Source organism: Pithys albifrons, chromosome 1 (genome assembly GCF_047495875.1).
Source record: "Pithys albifrons albifrons isolate INPA30051 chromosome 1, PitAlb_v1, whole genome shotgun sequence".
In the NCBI taxonomy this organism is placed as follows: domain Eukaryota; kingdom Metazoa; phylum Chordata; class Aves; order Passeriformes; family Thamnophilidae; genus Pithys; species Pithys albifrons.
Genome location: NC_092458.1, coordinates 13,332,948 through 13,356,785, shown reverse-complemented (window position 1 = coordinate 13,356,785; position 23,838 = coordinate 13,332,948). Strand labels below are relative to the sequence as shown.

General features: G+C 37.9%; 1 protein-coding gene across 1 annotated transcript in view; it reads right to left on the bottom strand.

Annotated features, from left to right (window-relative positions):
- The window catches only part of ANOS1 (anosmin 1), a 136,197-nt gene that overhangs the window by 86,267 nt on the left and 26,092 nt on the right, over window positions 1-23,838 (bottom strand). The window contains exon 2 of the mRNA XM_071564831.1: window positions 23,634-23,681. Within this exon, the coding sequence (XP_071420932.1) occupies window positions 23,634-23,681 (48 nt within the window). The remainder of the gene's footprint in view (window positions 1-23,633; window positions 23,682-23,838) is intronic.

The following is a 23,838-nucleotide window of genomic DNA, read 5'->3' as shown; positions in this document are numbered from 1 at the left end:
GTTTTTTGCCAAAAGAAATGAAAAAGAGCAGAATTAACCAAAAATGTAAGTCTAAGCCAAAAGGAACATATCTTACATTATGACACACTGACTAGTCCATAAATATTCCAGTAAAGCTTCCTCTTTGACAGAGGCATTTATACTAATATGGTATAATCCTTTTCCTACTTAGCACGAAAAAACGTAAGCACATAGTTATAACTAGACAAAACTGTGGAGAGTGCTCATGATTTCCTTGGTAGAGAATATAACAAGCCTTTTTCATTATTATTTGCTACTCTTTCTTTGTTGTGGTGAAATTAGATGTCATGAAAAATTATTATAGAATTCAGTGGTATTATCCAAGCAGATATTAGTGACCAGGCACCCCACATGCCTGAATGTATAACCAAAAAATAACTTCCCTCTCTTATACTCGGTAAAAAAAAAAGACAACATAAAACTAGGACTACCACTTCTCAAGAAAGCAAGCCTCCCTTCCAACAGAGTTGCCCTTGGTTGCTATTTTGTTAATATGTTGTCTCCTTATATTTCTTTCTTCCCTATCTCTCATTGTTGATTTACACAAAATCATAACAGACTTGAGCTGGTGCAGACTCCTTAAAAGACATTAGATAGTAAAAGTTTCTTATGTTCACTGAAATACTTCATTCTGTAAAGATAGCTGCAGGATACAGGTAATACTTTAATTTCAAACACTTACAGTTTTCTTCTCAAGACAAATTCCAATTCTTAGATAAACCCAACTATGTAATGTCAAACCCCTGTAATGGAATTATATTTTGGTACAACAGCAGACCTAGTGATATCTATATATTTGCCTATACCTAGTGATATCTATGTATTTCCAAAAAAGTCCAAAGGGAGATAAATATCATTCCATTTTACAGATGGGAAAGTTATAGAATACAGAGAGCACAGAACTTGCCAAGATGACTTAAAGCACATCAGCAATAAGAGCAAGTGTTTTTCAACTGCAGGTAAATCAAAAAAAATCTTACTCCCACTTGAGTTACAGTCACTTCTAAGCAATTCACCTTTAAAATCACTTTCCATATCTGGATGACAGCACACATACCCCCAAGCCTTAAGTACTACGTTTAGATTTTGCTGTGGTGATCCCAATATCCCACCTCTGTCTTCTGTTGTGCTCTCTGCAGAAGAGAATACTGTACCCTAAGACATCTTCAGGCAGGTGGGTCTTTTGACTTTTTCCAGTCAAAATAAGGCTGCTTAGTAAAAACTCTACATTTGTCCAGATTAACTTGTTTTGACTGAAACAAGTGTGTTCACTGGAGTTGCAGAGTGGAGAAACATTAATCACAGGGATATGCTGCAGAGAGGGAAGAAATGATAAAGAGCTGGGGGACAATAACCCATCAGAGGTACTGTAAGATAAAGAGGTGTACAAACCAGAATCTCCAGTCCATCTTGAAGGAATTTACCTAGTTAGCACTGTGGTAACCAAACTCTGAACCGTCAGTAAGTGAATGCTCACTGTGAGAGAGATCAACCAGCTGAACTTGAGGAATGGTAAGAGCAGAGGCTGGAGGTAAATTACAACTTTAAAGGAGAGGAGAAAAGAGGGTTGATTTACTTCTCATCCATGGGTCTTGAGCAGCCTCTCACAAGCAGTAACAGTGAATGTATATCAAAAAACCAAGGACACTATGGAGCAGGTTAGCTAGTGTCCCAAGTTAACTCTGTGTAATAACAATATAGTCATATTACAACTCAGTTTAGAGTAATGTCTACTTTTCTCTGCACTCCTCTTATAACTGTGAATTACACAAGTACAAGCAGTGTCCCATTGCAAATAAAGTACACTGCAATTCTAAAGTGACCAAAGAAGCATCAATCCTAGCTGCAAAACTGTTCAGTGATGAAGACTGTTAAAATTAAGAAAGGATACTTTCTTGCAGCTCAAAAGACAGCCTGTACAAGCCTAAAATTAGCACATACCTCTCCTCAAAAGTGCTTTATCTGTTTCTTTAAAAAAATCACATTAACCTGAATAGGAATTAAAAACTGCTTCTCTTCTTTTTCCTCCTTGAAACAAAATCTGCATTTCAAAGGAAATAGACAATTTTATGTTGAATAATGAGACAGTATGTGCCTACCTCTTCCTTTTGTGTTTCCTATCTTCCCTTATCAATTTTACATCTTAAGATACCTAGTTTGGCTGGTAAGAAAAGCGTTGTGAGAATAAGTATATATTAAAAACAGTCAGAGGGTCTTTTTTTTGTATTTGTATATTACTTCATGATGATACCTATATCTATATCATGGAATAGTTGATGCTGGAAGTGACCTCTGGAGATCAAAGCAGAGGCCACTAAAGCAAGTCGCTCAATATCTATATAGAGAGAAAAGGGTGTTGAGATTATAAATGCTTTTATACTACAGAAGCAGGCTCATTCTTTGGTTATATTAGGATCCTATAAAGAAATGTGCACTAAAGCTCCATAAGAAATAACTTCCAAGTGTCCTGTACAAATAAAAATTATTCAACAAATTACCACAACACTATATATGAAAAAGGTAACTAAAATTATAGATATTCTCAGCCTTCATGGAGTATTTATTTCATAATACCAACACAACAGAAGCAATGCTGGAGAACAATGAAATGACTATGTCAAAAAAAAAGCTACCTAACTGCTGCATTTTAAGGGTTGCATGATGTGGATATGCTTGATGTGGATATGCTTCAGAGTAGGTACACCTGGGCACAGGCTCTGCTTGAGAATGCACTTTTAGACATGAACTAGGTACTGGGCAATAAGATAAGTAAAGAAATATTACGTATTCAGGAATTCTTTTCCTTGGAATTTCAGCCTAACTAGACACATCAGTCACTAAGAGATATTTAGTTTATAAATAGTGACACAAAGTTTAGTGTCATCCTAGTATTTTAGACAGACATAATCCTTCAGCAAGATACAATTTATAGATATATAGGCATTATGTCTACATATGCTTGCAAATAGCACTCTAGGTTTTAGGAGCTCAGACTGTAATCCTCTGTAAATACTTCTGCATCAACATAGAAAAGCAAATTCTGAAGTAGCATTAATTCTTCCAAGCAGAGAACCACTGTTTAGCTTCAGAATTACGCTATCTGCAATGATGGTACTCCAAGTTCAATGAACTTCAGTGCTGTTCCTTACCAGACTGATACTTTAAGAGAAAATTACACTGGCTTCCTTGGGAAGTGGATTTTCACCTGTAAAACACAGTAGAGAAAGCATGTATAGGTGTCTCTAAATTTGGGCCCAAATGGAGAAATCTGTGATGGACGGTTACAAATTTCCTTTAACAGATTTCTAACTTTCCACTGTCACCTCTTGCTGCACAGTCTCTTTTAAATGCCTAAAAAAAGTTGTCTCTCAGAGTGTCCTGATTGGCTGTCATTATTTTGGATACCTGGTTATGTTCATAAGCTTGACTGGCCATGCTCCATAAAAACATACACCAAAACCATATACCAAAAATATATACCAAAATATATACCAAAACCAAAAATGAAAACCAGGATGACTCTCCAACTGGATTTCAAGCAGAAAAAAAGAAACACAGAATCACAGAATATTCTGAGTTAGAGGGGACCATCAAAGATCATGAAGTCCAAGTCTTAAGTGAATGGTTCCTTAGAGGATCCAAACCACAGCCTTGGTGTTAACAGCACCATGCTTAAACCAAGTGAGATATCTCAGGGTGTTTTTAAAATATTGTGCAACGTTAGAGCAACAAGCAGACAAAAATCTCATAGGAACTAAAGTATTCACCAAGATGAGCATTTCATCTTCCTTATTTCGGAAGCTCAAAGGGAGGCAACTGTTCCAAACAAATTTCAACACCTGTTTCCAACCACAATTTTCTCAGCGTGTCATAGCTTATCTTCCTCACTAGTATGAAAGTAACATCTTGTGAAACAGCAAAAATAAGAACAGATATAGACAGAAAAATTTTTATCTGCACTTAGATCCAACAAAAACTTACAGTTTTCTAACAAAAATTCTTTCCTTATGGGGAGGAAAGGATGCCTCTATTGATCTGAATGGACTACTGGACCTAAGGGAAGGCAAATAAGTTTTTTCTGGGAAATGACATTACAGGATGGAAGCTGAAAGATGAGGTGAGATGATGTGTAAGACATTCGGAAGTAGAAAATGCCAAATGTTTGTGCTTCTTTTCTGCCTGTTCATGGCAACTCCCCCTAACAATCAAAGGCATACACTTGTAAATGCTAGCAAAAGTTCACAACAAAGGTTAAGAGTAATCCACATATTTGAAGAATCAAACGACTCTCCAAACCCTTTAAAAGCATAATTTAAGCAAGTGGAAATTAGAAAGCAAGAGAGATTAGCATAGATGCTTGTTTACACAGATAACACAGCAGAAATACAAGTGAAAATGCTCTATCTCACCCAGACACCAGTTCCTCCTTTATGCTATTTTTTAAAAGCTCAGATATGGGAAGAGACAACCAGTCTTGAAATATGAATTCTGTATAAAACCTGACAATTAATAAAAACCTTCATCATAAATCAGTCAGAAAGAATGTGTGTTATCCTAGCTGTATCCTGCAACTTCCAAAAAGAAAATCATTGCGAGTTTGAAGCCTAGTTGCACAATCTTCAATTTAAAGGGTATTATAGCTGGAGGAAGATTTTATATGACTGCAGTGTCTTGAGTTTCACTGAAATTTTCCCTGCATACAAAGTAAGGAAAGTAGGAAAGTCCCAGAAAACTCCTATGTTGCCATTTGTTCTGTGGAAGGCATGACCAAGTAAAGATCTCTGGATTCAGATCCCAAGAAAAGCCTCCTGAGCCAGGTAATTTGAATGCCACTGTCGACATCAATTAATTTCAGTAAGAATAATTTTTTTTCAAATACTGCATTACTGGTCAACAAGAATTATCTTCTCAGGCATTAAATGCATACATTTAAAGCACAGCAGCTTGTAAAAGAAGTAGGAAAAGTTTCACTGCTTTCACTAAAAGGAAAAAAACTATGGTATCAAAACAGATTCAGATAATTAACATCTTGAAAACACATCACAGTACATTGTAAGATCCAGTTTAAAATTCTGGAATTTCACATAAAGGCTTAGTAAGGGGGTCAGCTGGCTGGTGTATCTACATTTGGACTGAAACTCCCTTTACAATTTCACAATTTTCTTTCATACAGATTTCCAACACATTTTTACTATTTCTCTCTCTAAAAATCAAGTATCACTGATGCACTTGCCATATATTCTGCAGATGGAAGACAACAGGAATAATAATTTTTAAACCCAACTTTTGAGAGATCCAAATGCATGTGTTAATGTTCTCTACTGAAGGGCCCAGGTAAAAATAAAAGATTCTCATCATTTAAAAGAAATTAAAAGAACAAAGTCACTGAAGGTTGCCGCTTCATGTGTTTTTCCTTAAATTAGTGTTAGAGAATGTTGGGGGGGGAGGAGGGGGGGCGGGCAGGTGTCTCCCCCTCCCCTCTTGTTTTTCTTTGTAGGAGAATGCTATTGTACAATAAAAATGCCTTTTCAGTAATTTGTCATCTGGTTTTAAATCATTCCTTTCAATATAATCTTTTGTTGAAATAAGGCAGGAGAACACATCTCTTTCTGCAGAAAGTTTCAAATTAAATTTCTAGTACACACTGAGTGGAAGAGTTCCACTGACATTTTGTTATATGAACATTAACACAGTTGTAAGATGAAGATACTTGATGCATATAGGTCATACTTTGTGGTGGAAAAATCTGAACTAGCACATGTTACCATTTTTGTGCTCCTAAGATTAAATGCACTATCTCAAGATCCTCCTAAAATGGGTATCATTTGACAATTGCTACCCTTCATACTTTTACAAAATTATTTTTGCTTACCCACTTTGTGTGTACATATGTATCAAAGAGGAGAGAGAAAAAAATTTAAGCATATTTTGACTTAGAACTTAAAATCATGTCTTCACCCACTCCAACATCCCCTGTGAAGTGCCAGTGCTATCATAACCCTTATTTCCAAACAATTTCATATTATTGGAAGTCCTGCATAAACAGACAGCAAGGTTGGACTTTCATGACTGCCCTACATACTTCAGTAAGTCTGAAGGATGTTTACAAACCTACTTCTTTATAGGAAAGGGTCCCTTCTGCTTTCAGTGCTCAGATATTTCAACTACTTCTCGTGTCTTAAAGTGCAGAGACCATGCTGCTAATGCCTACATTTGTGCATATAAATCTCTAATCTGTCAATCCAGTTCCCTGTGAATAGTCTATTTAGGTTGGGTTTAAAGCAGTGGGAAGTCGACCTACACGAGAGAGTTCCCTTGTAAAATGACCGGAGGTCAGTGTTATTATCTCTGTAGGCTACCAATGGTGCATTTGTTCCACCCTATGTATGAGTCATTCATTTATAATAAGCTCCACTGCGCTTTGAAAGTGCTGGGAGGGATGGGTACAGAAGCTTATCTTCTGCCAATTGGCTGAAGCGTAAGACGACTCAAAAAAGAGATGTCCTCAGTATTTAACTGTTCAACTAGAAGATTATTAACTTTGTTATAAATAAATTAGAGACCTTGCACCCAAATCCCAGTAAAAGTATGCTGTAATCCCACTTCCCATTCAGACTGCCACTTAGCTATATGCTGCCTTCACTTTTGAAGTTCTCATAGTTTATAAATACCTGCTGAAGATGTGTATTGTCAGTAGCAACTTCCTATTAAAAGCATAATAGTTACAAAAGCCAGTTTAAGCAATTAAAGTACAACCACATTATCAAGATGCAATTCTAGATCCCGGTTTATCTTTCAAACATAGAATTTAACTAATGCAATTAAACAAACTCAATATTCAACTGAAAGTAAGTTCAGATTTACATTCAAATTTTCCAGATGCAAAACATCCATATGGTTTGAACAGAGTGGGACATTTTTATTTTATGTGGGACATTTCTATTTTATAAGTTTCTTGAGGGAGTGAGAGAAGGTGAAAGGAAAACACAATAAAACAAAACCATTTCAGCATTTCTGCAATCAGTGACATCTATAAAGGGCTGTGGGATTCATGCAAAGAAATATTTTCCTACCGAACCTATTTACACAACGTATTTACATACTAATTTAATTCATATTTATTTACAAATTTTAATACAGAAGTGTCATTCAAATCTTTCATACACTCTTCTTATGATACAATCTTGTCAATCTTGGAATCCCTTAGATAATTCAGCTGCTGCTGTTTTCTCCTAACTTATTCCACCTCCCTGAGGCCTCTGCTTAAATGCCTTTCTACCTGTTCTCTTTATAAGATGTGGCATTTTTAGATTGTAGACTACAGAACTAAAGAGAAATTAGTTAAAGCTTTCTTAATACAAGAGACAAAGGTGTCAGGATGGATAAATTTCTGTGGCTTTGTCTTGAAAAGATACAGAACAATACAACTTGTCAGCTTGACAATTCTTCCAGGCTTTGTTTACTGTTCTTGCAACATTCACAGAAAATGAGATCACCAATCAGACAAGGTCAAGATATCATGCTATCCAAATGCAGGACAAAATATAGCACAGAGCATGCAAAGTGAGTGTCATACATCATTACAGAGGAGCTCAGATTACTGTAGGCATACAACACCATGCTTCAGTAGGGGTTGGATTTGATGCAACATCTACCATTTTGTCAGACCACCCTAAAATAACTATGTCTTTAATTTATTTAAATAAGAAAATATTTTTAATTTCTTTGATAATATTCTGGAGCCATGAAGAAAATGTGTAATCATTTTCTGAGTGCAGTTTTTTTCCATTTCACAATACAACATTTCTGAAACTTATTCACATCCTGTTCTCGTTATGTGATATCTACTTTCAATTCAAGTACCAAATGTGGAGGCATTTGCAAAGCTGAAACAGTAGAATACAAACAAGGGGCGGAAAGGTCAAAATAGGCCTGACATCTTTACAGGCCTGTCTTTTCACTGACAGATTTTCCAAAACACACTGTGCTTCTTGTTAAGCAAGTGTCACAAGTTTCTTTATTGTCTTCTTCCAAGGTGTTAAACAGCTCTGTACTGCTTGATAACCTGTCATCACCCAACAAATGTTAGTAATAAAGAAAAAATGCAATATATTTCCATGACAGCACAATAAAATGTACTCAAGAGCTTTTCCCTAAGTTCACTATTTGATAAAACTACAATAAAAAAGCACAACTGTAGTGAGGTATTTCAGCATTTCTCCAGAAAAAAACCCAAACCCCAAACTGCAATGCACTTAAAATGTCACTCTGGTTTAACTGCTCAATCAAGTGCGTTTCTTTGTACAAACATAAAACACACTTGACACACACACAACCGTGTGAATTGCACTGACCCACTCATTAAACTATGACAAATCTAGGGAGAAAAAATACATTATTACAATATAACATCATCATTCTTCCTTTAATTCCATGGTGGACAACTTCATTTTTTTCAATAGAAGTTAGACAATTTAAACCACAGCTCATTTTTCTAGCAAGAAGAGAGCGTGGTAACCAAATAGCAGAGGTGCAACAAGCCTCCATTAGGATCCTGATGTCAGGGCAGGAACAATCCCTTCCATTTGTTGGCAAAGATGCAAGTATGTGATCTGCCAACACTACTATGCTGCCTGTTCATTGCTCTTTCACCACCATGGTATGCCCTTACTTTTTTTTTTAACAGTATACTACCAATGTTTTTTAACTTTTATATAATCTGCCAAATGTAGAAGTTTGAATAGTCATTAACTAATAAAATTCACGAACCCTTTTAAATCAGTATTACATCTGACAATCTTTCTACCATAGCATCAGTAAAAAGAGAGAAGATGAATTTCTAATTAATTCAATCTTCCTGTATTAGTGATTAAAAACATTCACGTATATGAATAGTTTTTGCAAATCTATTTTGCTGTTGATGTTGTCAGGATAAAAATCTTGAAAGTACTGCATATAGATATACCCATTTCCTTACAATAGCTACTTTCAAGTGTATTATAAAATGAATTTACATAATGTTGGACCCATGAATAATGAGGACAAATAAGTCTTTCCCTGAAGATGATGATGACCTACTTACTTGCCATTTAAGGAATTAAATTCCTCAATCTGCAATACTTTTAAACCCTTATTAAGCCTAGAAAACATGAAACTCAGATGATTTCCCTTACAGATGCATATTACTTTGAATGAAGTACATGTGATTTTCTGCACCACTATTATCATTTAACAAAAAACATACTTCCACATAAAGCTATTATTTTTCTTCTCCTGGTTTCAGTTTATCTAATGGGAGGGCTAGAAATTAAAAGGAAAAAGTAAAGCAAGAAAGCCGCCAAGCAAATATCTCCTCTTTCTTTTTTTAACACTAATTTGTTATTCAAATGTGTTATCTAACTACAGATTAATTTTAAAACAGGTATGAAATAAAAAGATTTAATTTATCCTTTGAAGAAAATAAGCAATTAAAAGGAGATTATTTTCTGTATCATGACCCCACCAAAAGCACAGGTTACAATTATCGTAGCAGTTGTATATGACACAAAATGAAACATGACTTTGGATGAAGAAATTGTGCAGCAGGAACAGCTGAACTCTAAAGAAACACAATACTTCTGTCATACAGATACCTTGAATGATAAATAATGGTAGGAAAATACAACACTGAATAATATATGAGCAGAACAGATCTCCAGTGGAAAATGTTGGAGACTTTCTTTGAGACACCAGTGGGTTTTTAAGAAATATTTGCTGACCCAATGAGCTTAAAGTGGCAAAGACAGGTTCAGTAATCTCTTCATTGATTTAAACAGTTACGCATCAGCTCTCATTGTCTCAGTGCATCTTTACAGCTATAAATCCTAACTTGTCAAAAATCTCACCCAAAAACTGCAATTCCTCCCTTGCTTATGGCCCTTTAGGAGCTTTAGACCTGCCACCTGGTGAGTGAATAAAGATATCCTCAGATATCACTCAACAATATGGTCCAGATCTAAACAAAAATTAACAACTGTAGTCAGACTGAGCTCTGCCTGCTGGGTCTGACCATACCTCCCATGAGCATTCCTGCCACCCAGAAGCAAGCTTGGTTAATTCTCCATCAAACAAGCTGCATGAACCAGGCCGCAGATGCGTTCAGGGCTATATGTGGTATTCTCAGGTCAAATTGAACGAATTCCAGATATCAGAAAGAGCAGCACATCAGAATTCATGTGACGATAAAGCCTGATTTAAGTGGATGTAAGTTGAAAAAAACTATAAAGTGGTAACTACTGCTTTATCAATAATGTGTTTTTACTAGGGCTAGCAGGGTGGTCAGATTGATGTAATACAAAACTAAGTCTATTTCCTTCCGAAGGTGTTCAACATTCAGTTAGTAACAATACAGCTACATGTTTTACATACACAATAAAATGGGTGATATTTCACTCCGAATATAAAACTACTTAAAATTTCATTCTGCACTCCTAACTCTGGAAAATGTCTACTATCTTTGGACGGTGCAGTTCAAATCCCAAGAGCTGTAACTCAGTTTTCTTTTCCTGTTCAGACTCTGGTTTATTGTGAATATTGAAATTTAATATATTTTGGATACAACAATATCATCTCTGAAAAAAAAACCAAACCAAACATAGCCACCTGCATTCTTTATCCAAAGTCACAGGCTGCAAATTCTGACATTTGTTGAAACCTACAGATTTTGCAACTTAAAGCAAGCAGAACATTGGATATACTGGGGAAAAGATCTTTGTTCATAACTCAGTCTCCTGGTTCACACTGCAAAGGAAAAAATCCCTTCACAGAATTAATTATGGCAATCCTTTAATTTTTAAATGCAAAAGCTGTAAACACCTTCCTGAAACAAGAAATCCCTTTTATGCATACATACACCTGCATCAAAACAGTACAAGGCTGAATAGTTATTTCTAAAATAATAATCTTATTTCATTTCAATGTAATGGATCCTATTGGTATTTCTGCAGGGGCAACTGCTTAAACTGAACATAAACACAAAATAACTCTTTACATTTCCCATACATGTTAAATACATATGACAACATTCAGGAAATACAGCTATGATTTTCCCTTTCACTTTACACGCCAAGCAACTGTTAACTTGCACAAAATGAAGATGTGAACAAATTTTACATTATGCTGCAGGAAGTTGCCTTTAGACCCGTTGCTGATAAATAAGTTACTTCAGAAATATTTCTGTCACTACCTCAGTATTGGGACCTCTGTCTGTATAGTTCTATGCTGACTCTGTGTGTTTACATTCTTCAGGCCACTGAAATGGCTAAAAACATTTAATAGACTAAGATCTGAATGCATGCTTGTAATTTGTATCATACAGGCAATATTATGGAAGAAATGTCAAAAACAGTTACCTTTATGACCTGAGACTATACCCAAATTGACTTTAAGCAGAACTTTTTAAGGAAACTCCATGAGAAGATCTGCTTAAAGTTCATAGCACAAAACTAGCTCTTTAACACTGCACCCTTTCAGAAGCATTTCTGTCTGTTGTGCAGAGAGTTATTCCAATATACAGTCAGTTCTAAATGGCAATTACCTCTTTAATGTCTGACCAAATATAACAGATAGTGTTACAAAATAAAACCTGCAATTTCTGGTTTACGACAGACCACACTTCTGTGCTCGGATAGCTTTCCATTTCTTTGCAGGCACTCAAAGTGGAAAACAGTCATAGCTCTCACTTCCAGCTCAATGCTTTCCTTACAGTTCAGTGAGTGTGTGGAGAAGAGGGCACTTGCATCCCTGTCTGTGTGTCTCAAAGACAGTTGCCTTCCTCTCAGCACAGCAACCTCATCTACCTAAGCACACTTTTATATCTCCTTCAGTATTATGGTAATAAAGAAACTACACGGTAGATCACTTGAGAAAGTACGATCTTTCCTTATAGATGGGCATAACTCTTATTCAAAGTCAGTGTTCTTTACTTCAGTGGGCTTTGAATAATGCCTTGGGTGTAGTCAAGCAAAATTCCTTGCTTAGTCAGGGCTAAGATGAAGACATACATGTCCCTTTACAGTGGCTGAATGTATTTTATTACTACATTAAAGGTCAACGCAAGCACCTTTTGTCTTTGTCACTTAACTAGAGCTGTATTTGATCTAACTCTGCAGCTGTCACCCACTAGAGGAGAAAAGGGCCATACATTCAAACAGACCATTACAGCCTGTTTTGAACTAAGAATTAATTAGGTCAATGAAATGCAATTTAATAAGCTAAAATTAAGATTCTGATCTCAACTGCAAAGTTATAAATTTTGTACAGATTTTCTGACTTATGTGAGCTGCTGACATTTCCTAATAGTAATTCATGCAGCTAAGCTTTGGGAACTAAGATTGTATTTGGGAAAACAAAATTTTAAATATACTTTCATGTTATATATTTCCTTCTGTATATAGAGTGCAAAGTTATTGAAAGATGAAAAAATATGTACAAGGTTTGAGCAAACTGAGTGGTGACAGATCTGGGAAAACTAAGGATTTAAAAAGATAAATCTGCTGCTTGTTTTCAAGCAGATTTACTGCTAATTTTCCTTAGTCTCAGTAGTACTGTCTGTCTTTACTGTTTGACTAGTGTTGCTCCAATGATGATTATCCTTCTGCTAGATGTTACTTAATCAACTGCTTTCTAAATTACAAAAATTTACAGTTGATTAGGCTGCATATCTCCATTGGTATTTCAAAAGTTTCTAGGAAGGGATTATGTTTGTGCTCAAATACCCCTAAATAAAGGGTTCTGCAGCCTGAATATCCTTGGATTTTGAAGAGTGTTCACTGAAGCAGATAAAGCTAAGTTAAAGAAGCATTAGTGCTTCAGCATGCCCGCTTCAATAAATATCTGTTGGGTGTGTGTGTGTATGCGTGCACGCCCACGCACGTGTTTCTCCCTTTAGCTGTAGTGTATGTCTGTAAATAGTGTAGAGTATGCAGAGTTAAGGTCTAAAGCCAGCATTTGCATTTCTGAGACCCGTGTTGAGACTGCTATGCCATTATCCTCAAAGCTGGTGTTGGCACAATTCAGTCATTAATGACAATTTTGCATCCTTTCTCTGTGCAAGAGGGTTACTTAATCTTTGGCTGGTTATGCTCAGCATTGGCTTAGTCTGCTCAGTATTGAGGAGTTCGAATTTCAAACAGCACAGCGATCAGACTTGATTACCTCCTTAAAAAGTGAACCAGATAGAACTGTCCAAAATAGCAAACTTCAAAAGAGACAACCTTTTCTGTAAACCCATACTGAAGATCAAAGAGAACCTCAGCAGAATTCTGCATTACCAAAAACCTGGGGTAAAGGGACAGACAACCTCTAAGATCCTTTCCTCCCCACTCATCCTAAGGGCTCTAGCGGTGGTGATGATCATTTACAAGATGAAAAGGAAAGTGGCTTGATTCTAACCATTTGTACTAGAGACAGAAAGTTATCAGCAGCATCATTCAGAGTGAAGGCCAAGCAAAACACATTCCATAAACCTGACTTCTGTTCTGCCAAGGCAAAACCATTCAATTTTAACAAATCAGTAAGCAGCAAGGGCTGAGAAACTACAACTAGTGTCTTGAAAAGGACATACCTTTTATGTTTCACAGTATCACACAAAAATAAGTAATAGGGCTTAAGCAAGTTTTTATCTCGTAGAAGGTTATTCCAGACCTGCAGGTTTACTTACCTACAGAGAAGCTAGCTGGTTACACAAGTATGAGACCGGAAGGATGACTGATGTGATCCAATATGGCAACTTTGGAGAATATGAACTTATTCCATTTTCACTTATTTCAGTGTCCCATGTTCTAACACAACTGTTTTTCCAATTCCCCCCAAAAATAAAACTTGCTATTTACAAATATAGAACAATACATCAGAGTATTACAAAGTACTGTAAACCTTGTTTGGATTTTAACTCTCTTTATTTGTCAGTTCTCAAGGCCCTCAGAGAACAAAGGGATTCCTGTCATCACGGCACATTTATACACTAATGCTTTTGTACAAACATAAACACTGAATCACAAAGCTCTTTCTTGTTTTCCCAAACACAAAGATCCCGAAACTTCAGTCCACCTATTTCCTAGCTAGTTCAGCTTTAATCACCTAACCACTACCGTTCTCTCAGCCCCCTCTACCTTTTCATAGATTAATGTAATTAAAAAATCGAACAATCCATAAGAATGCTAGCAGTAAGTACTACATCTGCCTTCTTATTTCTTACATGATCAGGATTATTTCATCTGTTTAGCAGACCAATAATTTGATCACGTCTTATGAATTCTGATTCTATTAAATGGTTTTAAACTTATCTTATACAAGACAAAAGAAAATCTGTCTGACGGATCAAGAAAGAACTTTTTGTTCACTCTGAGTTTTAGTCAAAAATCAAAACATTCATTATCTTGCCCCTTCACGGGTGCCACTTAAATCATGATACCACTATTCCTACTAAATTTTACAAAGCTATCCCCATCCTGCTGTAGTTTTATTGTTTAAATAACAGTGGCTCGACATACTTTCCAGCAGAGATGTGAGTTCCCCGGCTAAGAAACCTGGAATGTTCCAGCTACTTCAGGCTAATGATCTCTCAAATGCACTAATATGTTTGATAGAAGTCTCCCAGCATGTGTGCACAGAATGCTTAACATAAGAATGACAGTACTGAGGGCAGGGCAAATCGCTGACACCATTTCAGACTGAGTTAGATGCTGGAGGCACAAATTAAAACTGTGAGCTTTCATTTCAGTGGGCTTTGACAGATGGAAGACTGCATCAAATCTCAAATTGTTTAAACCATTAACTCATCTTTCCACCTGCATTATCCTTGGAAAGAGCTCAGCTTGAAGCCTGAAACAATTGCTTACATACAGAATGCAGGAATATATATTATTCTAAAACGAAATTAGAGTTGTCTTTTTGAAATAGTCAGATAGTCTGTTTATTTGGCTGCAGCATTTGTAAACTTATTTATCTTTTTTTTTTTTTTCACATTTTCCTCTCAGTTCCAAAATTTCAAAAAATAGCCTTTCAGCCTTCCCGCAGAATCAATCCATCAGGGACCACTGCCTTGGCTATTGAGAACAAGAAAGTTGTATTGAAATTCACAGTGAATTATGATGATCCCCATTTATTTCCAGTCCTTGTAAATGCCACTGCACATGCAGCTCTAAATTATGCCTGCTGGTCTCTTGACTTTCAGTTGCCTACAAAAAGAAAACTTTGTGTAAAGTGCAGTAAAATAAATTAAAAAAATAATTATCTCTAGTTCACAAACTGTCTTGAAATGCCCTTCCCAGTCATTTCACCCCCCCACCTCCACCCTCCTTAGGGCTAAAATACATTTTTCACTAAACCAGCATCAATGCAAGACACTTTGTCATTTCTTGTTACTCCCAGCAGCAATTGACTCTTACTGTTGTTTTTATAGTGAAGCACCTGTTTTGTACTCAGCACTTTCAAGTACTTGAACAGCCTTGGAACTATGGAGCTCACACTGCAAAAACAAACGAAAAATGGAGCAGGAACAGCAAATGCTCTGCTGAATCACTGGTAATAAGAAAACAAAAGGCAGTGGGATTTTAAATACATGAGCTTTGCCAATGGCAGTAGGCAGGAGTCATTTGGGGCTTAGAAAGCATAAGTAGAAAATGAGAAAACAATGGGCCAAGAATACCATTCAGGGCTGGAGCATCTCCCATACACAGAGAAGCTCAGAGAGCTGGGACTGTTCAGCCTGGAAATAAGGTGGTTCAGAGGGATCTTGCCCATGTCTATAAATACCTATTGGGATGCAATGAAGAAGAGGGAGTCAGGCTCTTCTCAGTCATGCCCATGGACTAAACAAAAGGCAATAAGCATAAATTAAAAAACAGCAAACACAGAAATTCTCTTACTGTCAGGCAGTCAAACACTGAAATACACTGCCCAGAGAAGTTGTGGTTTTCATGTGCAGAGATACTCAAAACCCAACTGAATGTGGCTCTGGACAACCTGCTCTCACCGACCCTGCTTGAGTAGGAGGTTGCATTAGAAGATCTAAGACGCATCTTTCCAAAGTACACAATTCATTGATTCTTTGGTAGATTTGTAAGAAACAGGTAGATGGGCATGCAGAATAGTGACACTAGTGGAGAAAAAGAAGCAAAATACCACAAAGATTTTTCAGAGGGTAAGTTCAGGAGAGACAAACAAAAAACTAAAAATCCCCTAGAAATCATGTAAGGACTTGACCTCAAAGTTAAATCCAGTGGCAAAGGTTAATTTAGTGGAAGAATTCAAAACACAACATAAATCAATTTATTGCCATTGTACAAACAAGTAAAGCTCTGGTGCAACATTTTTACCCTTGAAGTACCTGAGTCACTCTTGCAGACTATTTCTTGGGGCAGATTCCGAGACTCTCTCACATACCATGTAGTACTTAAATCCACACACAGCTGTTAGTAGGAATTGATCAACAAATACAATGGTTATTGTAATGCTTTAGTTCAAGTGAGTTAATTGGTGATGTCAAGATTGAGGGCAGCCTGGGATGCAATCATCACGCATAAATGAAGTTTGCAATCCTGAGGGATATGGGTCAGCAAAGAGTAAAGTCAGGACCCTAAATTTTAGGAAAGCAAAATTCCAGCTCTTCAAGAAGATAGTCAACAGGACTTCCTGGAACACTGCTCTAAAGGGAGCAGAACAGAGCTGACAGATCTTTAAGGACATGCTAAGCACAGGAGCTCCCAATCACTAGGTGTAAAAAATCAAGTAAGGAAGGCAACAGATCAGCACAGATGAGTGGAGACCTCCTGGACAAACTAAAGGATAACAAGCAAATGCACAGGAAGTGGAAGCAGGGGCATCTGTCCTGGTAAGAATATAGGGACATGGTCCAATAGGAAGAGAGAGCTGAGGTATTCAACAATTATTTTTTTTCTCAGTCTTCCCACACCTCTTGAGTAGATAGATGGGCTGCAAGAGAGGGACTGGGAAAGCAGTCCCTCCAACTGTGAGTAAAGATCCGGAACCTAAACATGCATAGGTCTATGGGACCTGAGGAGACGCATCCCAGACTCCCGAGGGAAATCGGCTGACGCAGTTAGCATGCTATTTGAAAAGTCATAGCAGACAGATGAAGTCCCAGGTGACAAAAAAGGGAAACTGAACACATTTCTGAAAAGGGTAGAAAAGAGGATTCTTAGAACTACTAATCTGTCAGCCTCTTACTAATATCTAAACTAAACCTACTCTCTTTTAGTCTGAATCCATTCCTCCTTGTCCTGTAATGGCAACAAGATCAGAGCTTTTAGCAGCACGGTGACTTCCGGCTCCTCCTGTTTGCTGCCCATGCCGCGTGCATTGGTGTAAAGGCACCTCAGCTGGACTGTCGGCCATGTAGCCTTCCTATACCCCTTAATTCCTTTGACATAGTTCTCTGGTGTTTCCGTTAGTTTCTATTACGTCAGGAGTCCCTGGCTGTCTCTGTAAGACTGCAAGTGTGTTCCAGTGTGGCTGGCAGAGTCATTGGCAGAGGGTCCTGGCTATCACCCTGTTCCTCTAACCTTTGCCTCTAATCCCACAGCTTGCCAGCCACAAGCCTGATATTGTCCCACTGCCCCCTCACATCCAGTTTAAAGCTCTACGAAAAGCCCTTCCAGTTCCCAAGCAGAGACTCTCCTCTGTCATCGAGAATGGTGAGTCCTGACTTATGTCAGTAGGCCCAGTGGGGCACAGAACAATCCTGTGTCAAAAACCCCAAAATTCTGGTGGTGACACCAGCCTCAGAGCCATGTATTAATAGAGCCAGCCTGTCTGTTTCTTCCAGTGTTGCTGCCTTCAACTGGAAGTAGAGAGGAGAAAATAACTTGTGTCCTAAACTCCCTTAACAAAAAACCCACATTGGTTTTGATCATCCTCAATTGCCTGTTGTCACTTCATCATTCCCTACATGGAAGATCAGTAATGGGTAGTAGTCTCAGGGTCACAACAGGCTAGGAAGTCTCCTACTGGCATCCTTACCTAGACCACAAGGAGGGAGATCTTCCCATGGGTTGGGCCCAGCCAGCATTTTGGGCTTTCTGTCACCTTAGAAGAGAATCACCTACAAATCAGTAAGCATAAACTCAAACAAAACAAGGAACTAGGAAGGAAAGTGAACAAAGAAATTTTGGGTTCAAATCTATTTCCAAGGAATTTCACAATATCATCAACTACAGTGCCAATTTTACCTCAATACTCATATTCACAGTGGAATCCAACCAGACAATTGCCAAGAATTCAAGAAAGAAAGCCCTCAGTCTGTTTCAACACTGTGCCAGTAGACCAGCAGGAGTGCATGATGGCAGTGAATCAGTAACTACTGCAACCAAAAATGGCAATTTATTTATTAATCCTAAAGTTTTCCTAATTATAACAGAGTATTTTAACATATTGAAATTATACACCTCATGCCAAACAGGGCAAGCTGTCTTCTGTTTTATCTTTCTAAACAGACCTCTGGAGAGATCTTATTCAATTAAATTACATGTAAAATCACTGGTGCATATTTTGCTGCCCACAGTCATGCTTTTATGACTTGCTCCACTAATATAACAAAAATAAACAGCCATTTGGGATGTAGGTAGCGATCCAATCCACAACTGCTCCTATGCCAGCTAAAACTACTTTAGTTCATTAGATTTGCACCTCACTGAAAAATGAGTAGTTCTCAAAAGGTGTTAATTTTCAAATTAGCATTTATTGTCTGTATTAGAGGGCAATTGTATAATAGCCGAAATTAACTTTAGAGGTACTTCAACGAGCAAACTCGAACAATAGTTTCTCAGGAGCTATCTTCAACCTCAGAATTATTCTTAAATATAAAGACTTCCATAACCAAAAAAAAAGAAAAAATATCTCACTCTATGCTGGTATTAAGGTATTTTTCCCAATTACTCTACATACAAAAGAGTAGCCACAAAATTTCTACAGAATTTTATGCCAGACTGATCTCAGTCTCAGAGTATAACAGAGAGAGTCTTCAGAACTGCTTTATTTCTCAGTTCTAGTCTAGGCAAAATGAAGCCAAAATAGACGTCAAAGGCTCAATGAGGAGAAAACACATGCAAAAGCCCTGTATTGGATGCTCTATCATGATTTTTTCCTCTTCACAGCTTCATTTTCCATTCAGGACTTCTACTTTTACCAGCTACCATCTGTGCTTGGAATAAAAAAAATGTTTCTAAAATAGATTTGGGACGGGTTATGTTACAAGTAATAAGACGGACCACAATGTACCTTTTCCATCAAATTAACTGTTCCATGAAGGCATAATAGAAAAGTTACTAAACTGCTGCATCATCTTTTATTGTTGTATCAGCTACTGTCTGATACATTGATGCAACTTCCAAATAAAACTTCTCCATTGTGTATCAGATGTAAATACGTGTGCAAACAAAGGTGCTTCTGTGCTTCACAGTCTCCCTGCTAACAAAGTAGTTGGATGCTGGCTGTCATCTGCAGTTTACCAAAAATCACCACAAAAAGTTCCGTCACTAAACACCACAGCCACAAAACAAAGGGAGATACTGGGAGAATCCTTTAGAAAAAATGTCAACTGAAATATTTAGCAGAATCACTGAACAGGTAAGCTTGGAAAGGACCACTGTGAGTCATTTGGTCCAACCTCCTTGCTCAAGAAGAGTTATCCTAGAGCACAATGCACAGAATTGCATCCAGATGGTTCTTGAGTATCTCCAGTCAAGGGGACTCCACAACTTCTCTGGACAATCTGTTCCAGTGCACAGCCACCCACGGAGCAAAGAATTTCTTCCTCATGTTCAGGTGGAACTTCCTGTGCATCAGTTTCTGCCCATTGCCTCTTGTGCTATTGCTTGGCATCACTGAGAAGAGCTTGGCTATGTCCTCTTGACACCCTCCTTCAGATACACTGAAAAGTTCCCTCTCAGTTGTCTTTCTAAGGCTGAACAATCCCAGCTCCCTCAGCCTTTCCTCAGAAGAGAGATGCTCCACTCCGTCAGTCATCCTCATTGCCCTTGCTGGACCCGCACCAGGAGCTCCACATCTCTCGTGTCCTGAGGAGCCCAGAACTGGACAACACTCCAGATGCCGCCTCACTAGGGATGAGTAGATGAACAGATCACCTCCCCTGACCTGCTGGCAATGCATTTCCTAATGCAGCCAAAGATACTAATGGCCTTCTTGGCCCCAAGGACACAGCGTTGGCTCATGGACAGCTTGTTGTGCACTAGGATCCCCAGCTCCCTCCTTGCAGAGCTGCTTTCCAGCAGGTCACTCCCAGCCTGTGCTGGTGCAGGGCATTATTTTTCCCTTGCATTTGCCTTTGCTTAATTTCAGACTGTTCTTCTCTGTCCATCTCTCCAGTCTGTTGAGGCTTCTCTGAAGGGGTGGACAGCCCTCTGGGGTATTGGCCACTTCTCCCACCTTTGTGTCATCAGCAAACTTGCTGAGGAGGCATCTGCTCCTTCATACAAGTCATTGATGAGTAAGTTAAACAATACTGAACCTTGGGGGACACCACAAGTTACAGGCCTGCAACTAGACATTGTGCCACTAATAATAATCCTCTGAGTTCTGCTGTTCAGCCTGGTCTCAATCCACCTCTCTGTCCACCCATCCAGTCCACACTTCCTCAGTTTGCCTATAGGGATATTGGGAGAGACTGTGTCAAAAGCCTTGCTGAAGTTGAAGTAGACAATATCCACTGCTTTTCCCTCACCCATCCAGGTAGTTGTTTCATTGCAGAAGGCAATCACGTTGCTCAAGTATGATTTCTTCTTAGTGAATCCATGCTGACTTCTCATTGCTCTCTTGTCACCATGTGGATAGAGATGGCCTCCAGAATGAGGTTCTCCACCATGTTTCCAGGGATTGAGATGAGTTCCCTGGGTCCTCCTTCTTGCCTCTTTTGAAGACTGGGGTGACACTTGTTTAACTACAGTTCTCACACACCTCCCTTGATCCCCTGATTAACCTTTCAAAGATGATAGTGACTGGCCTAGCTATGGTGTTTGCCAGCTCTCTCAGCACTTACGGATGCATTCAGTCAGAGCCCATGGACTTGTGGATGTCAGGGTGATCCCTAAGCCAATTCTCCATGACCAAGGGAAAGTCTTCCTTTCAACATTCCTTTACCCTGGTCTCCTGGGTCAGAGACTCCTGAGGGTTGGTCTTGTTAGTAAAGACTGATGTAAAAAAGATATTCAGTAACTGCTTTCTCCATGTCCTCTGTTACCATGGTCCCCACTCTATTAATTCCAAGTGGGCCTTGGCCTTCCTTGCCTCATTTCTCCTTACTCTGACAACCTTGCTATTTTCATTCCAAGTGCCCCCATCCTGCTTCCATCTCCTGTATATTTCCTGCTTATGCTCTAGTAATGACACGAGTTCTTTATTTGTCCACACACATCTCTTGCCCACTTTGCCCAATTTCTTGCTCATTGGAATGCATCATTCTTGAGCCTTGAGCAAATGATCCATTAATATCAACCAGGTCTCCTGGACTCCTCTTCCCTACAGGATGTGTTCCCATAGGATTCTTTCAAGAAGCCCCCTAAAGTGGCTAAAGTTAGCTCTTCTGAAGTCCATGGTTACAATCTGACTTACTGCTCCGCTTCCTTCTGACCCAATGCTGAATTCCACAATCTCATGGTCACTGCAGCTAAGGTTGCCCCCACCTTTATACCTCCAACAAGACGTTCCATGTTAGTATAAGGTCAAGCAGCACATCATTCCTTGTGGGATCCTCCACTACCTGCCACACTCATATAAAACTCCTCCACCAAGGTGCCGAGAAGCAGTGAAAATAACTTACATTTTTAAAAGGTTAATTCAATTCCCTGCACCGCTTCAAAAGTTTCAGTTAGATAATAGAATTGTTTGACTTTGCATTGCACAGAAAACCAAAGTCATCCTGAGAAGAGAACATTCCGCTTATGTTCAGCTCTGCTAACAGTTTGAACAACTTTACAGTTATTTATTTTCTAAATATGTCAAAGCTGCTTTCTTAGGGAAACATATTAACTTCCTAAGAAAGAATGAAACACAGAAGGGTAACATGACTAAAGTGTCAGTTAAGTAATTTAAAACTCCAACTAACATTTTGCCTTGCAATACAATAAAAAATTAATTTGTAGCATTCTTACACTGATTTCAAGAGACTAATAAAATCTTAAAGTTAACTTTAATTCATAACAGTTTATATACACCTTCTGTGGATTAAATAAACTTTTGAGCCATTCAAGAGAGATATTCCTGTAAAATCTGCCCTGATTTAAAAGCTAGACTATTTTTCTTGTATGATTCCTTCTTTGTTGAAACCATTGGAAAACCTTTCAGATTACTTACCATAGTAGCCTTCATAGCTAAATAGAAAAAAAAAAACTATTACCAGGATCACTGTGGTACAAGGCCTCTGTGCCTTCCTTCAGAGGCAATTTGGTTATCATCTCTGCACCTCTGTTTGGGGTTTTTAGGAGTGATAATATTTCATTGCAAAAGTTCAACCCTTAGCAGTGAGGTGCAGCTAATATGAAATGTTCCATTCTATTCTTATACTGGCATTGTTATACCCTGGATTTTAATACTGACAAAAGCAATAAACTTTGTTTTATTTACCTGTGATGGAACAGTCAATAAAAAATTGGCCCATTTCCAATTCCATTTATTTCAGTTGAAGCTAGACCAGTGAACCAGTAATCTTACTCCTTAAATGTACAGAAGAAATTGTCATGTTAAAGTCGAGGGTTAGCATCAGCATTTACATAGATACATTATTAAAACAATATAGAACAATGCTACTTAGATTTAATCCATTTTTCAGTACAACCTTTGTGAATGAAGAATAATTATTGAAGTTAAAAAGCCTACATTGTTGTAGAAATACATTTTCAGGATGTTTAGACAAAAATACTACCCTGAAATTTTCAGGCAAATTTACAATGGATGCAACTTCCATAATTTTTATGAACAGTCAGCACCAAAATGTGTAATTCCCCTTGACCCCCAAAGATCCCAAATCGTTGCTGCTTCCATCCAGGAACCACAGAGAGACTCTTGCACAAAAGAACCAGTTGACCATTAGCTCACCTACCCTTTAGGCTTTCAGGGTTGAAGTCCTAGGAGACGACAGCACATCAGTAGAGCCACTGGGATTTGTATCAATATTTTCAAAGAAATTCAGTGTCAAGCTAAAAATTAAATACCCAGACTGAATGAAATTTGAATGTTGATAGAGCTTGGTGCTGTTGAAGGAAGATATTAAAGCTGCTGACAGTTTTACTCTCTTCTGACCAAAAATACTGAAGAAACACAAAGTATAAACCAGGTTTTAGCCAGTGTAAACTTTTTTTACAACCACAGAATTATGTTAGTTTAACTATGCTTGATATGTCTCCTCAAACTTGATTTCTTTGTACTGAAAAAGTAAATCACTTGGTTTTAATTTTCAGTATTTTATTATAGTTTGAGGTTCACAAATAGAATATAACCAGATGCTTCTGAAAACAGGCTAAGAAGAAAAGCACCTACTCTACAGAGGAGATTGAAAGTAGCTAGGTAACTTCAGTGAGAGGGGGAAAAATAGGACTTACCTTTGAACATTGTTTATGATTCTGGCACCAAGCAAGTGACCCATTGTTCTGAAAGACAAAGGAAAAGTACGTAAGTATTAATATTTCTTTCAGACTAAATATGTTCACCCTAACATGTTTAAATAGGAAACACCATCCAGGTCTGCCTAGATAATGATGTTGTGCCACAAGTATCAATGTTGACTCCTACTCCCTTGTGTGGACT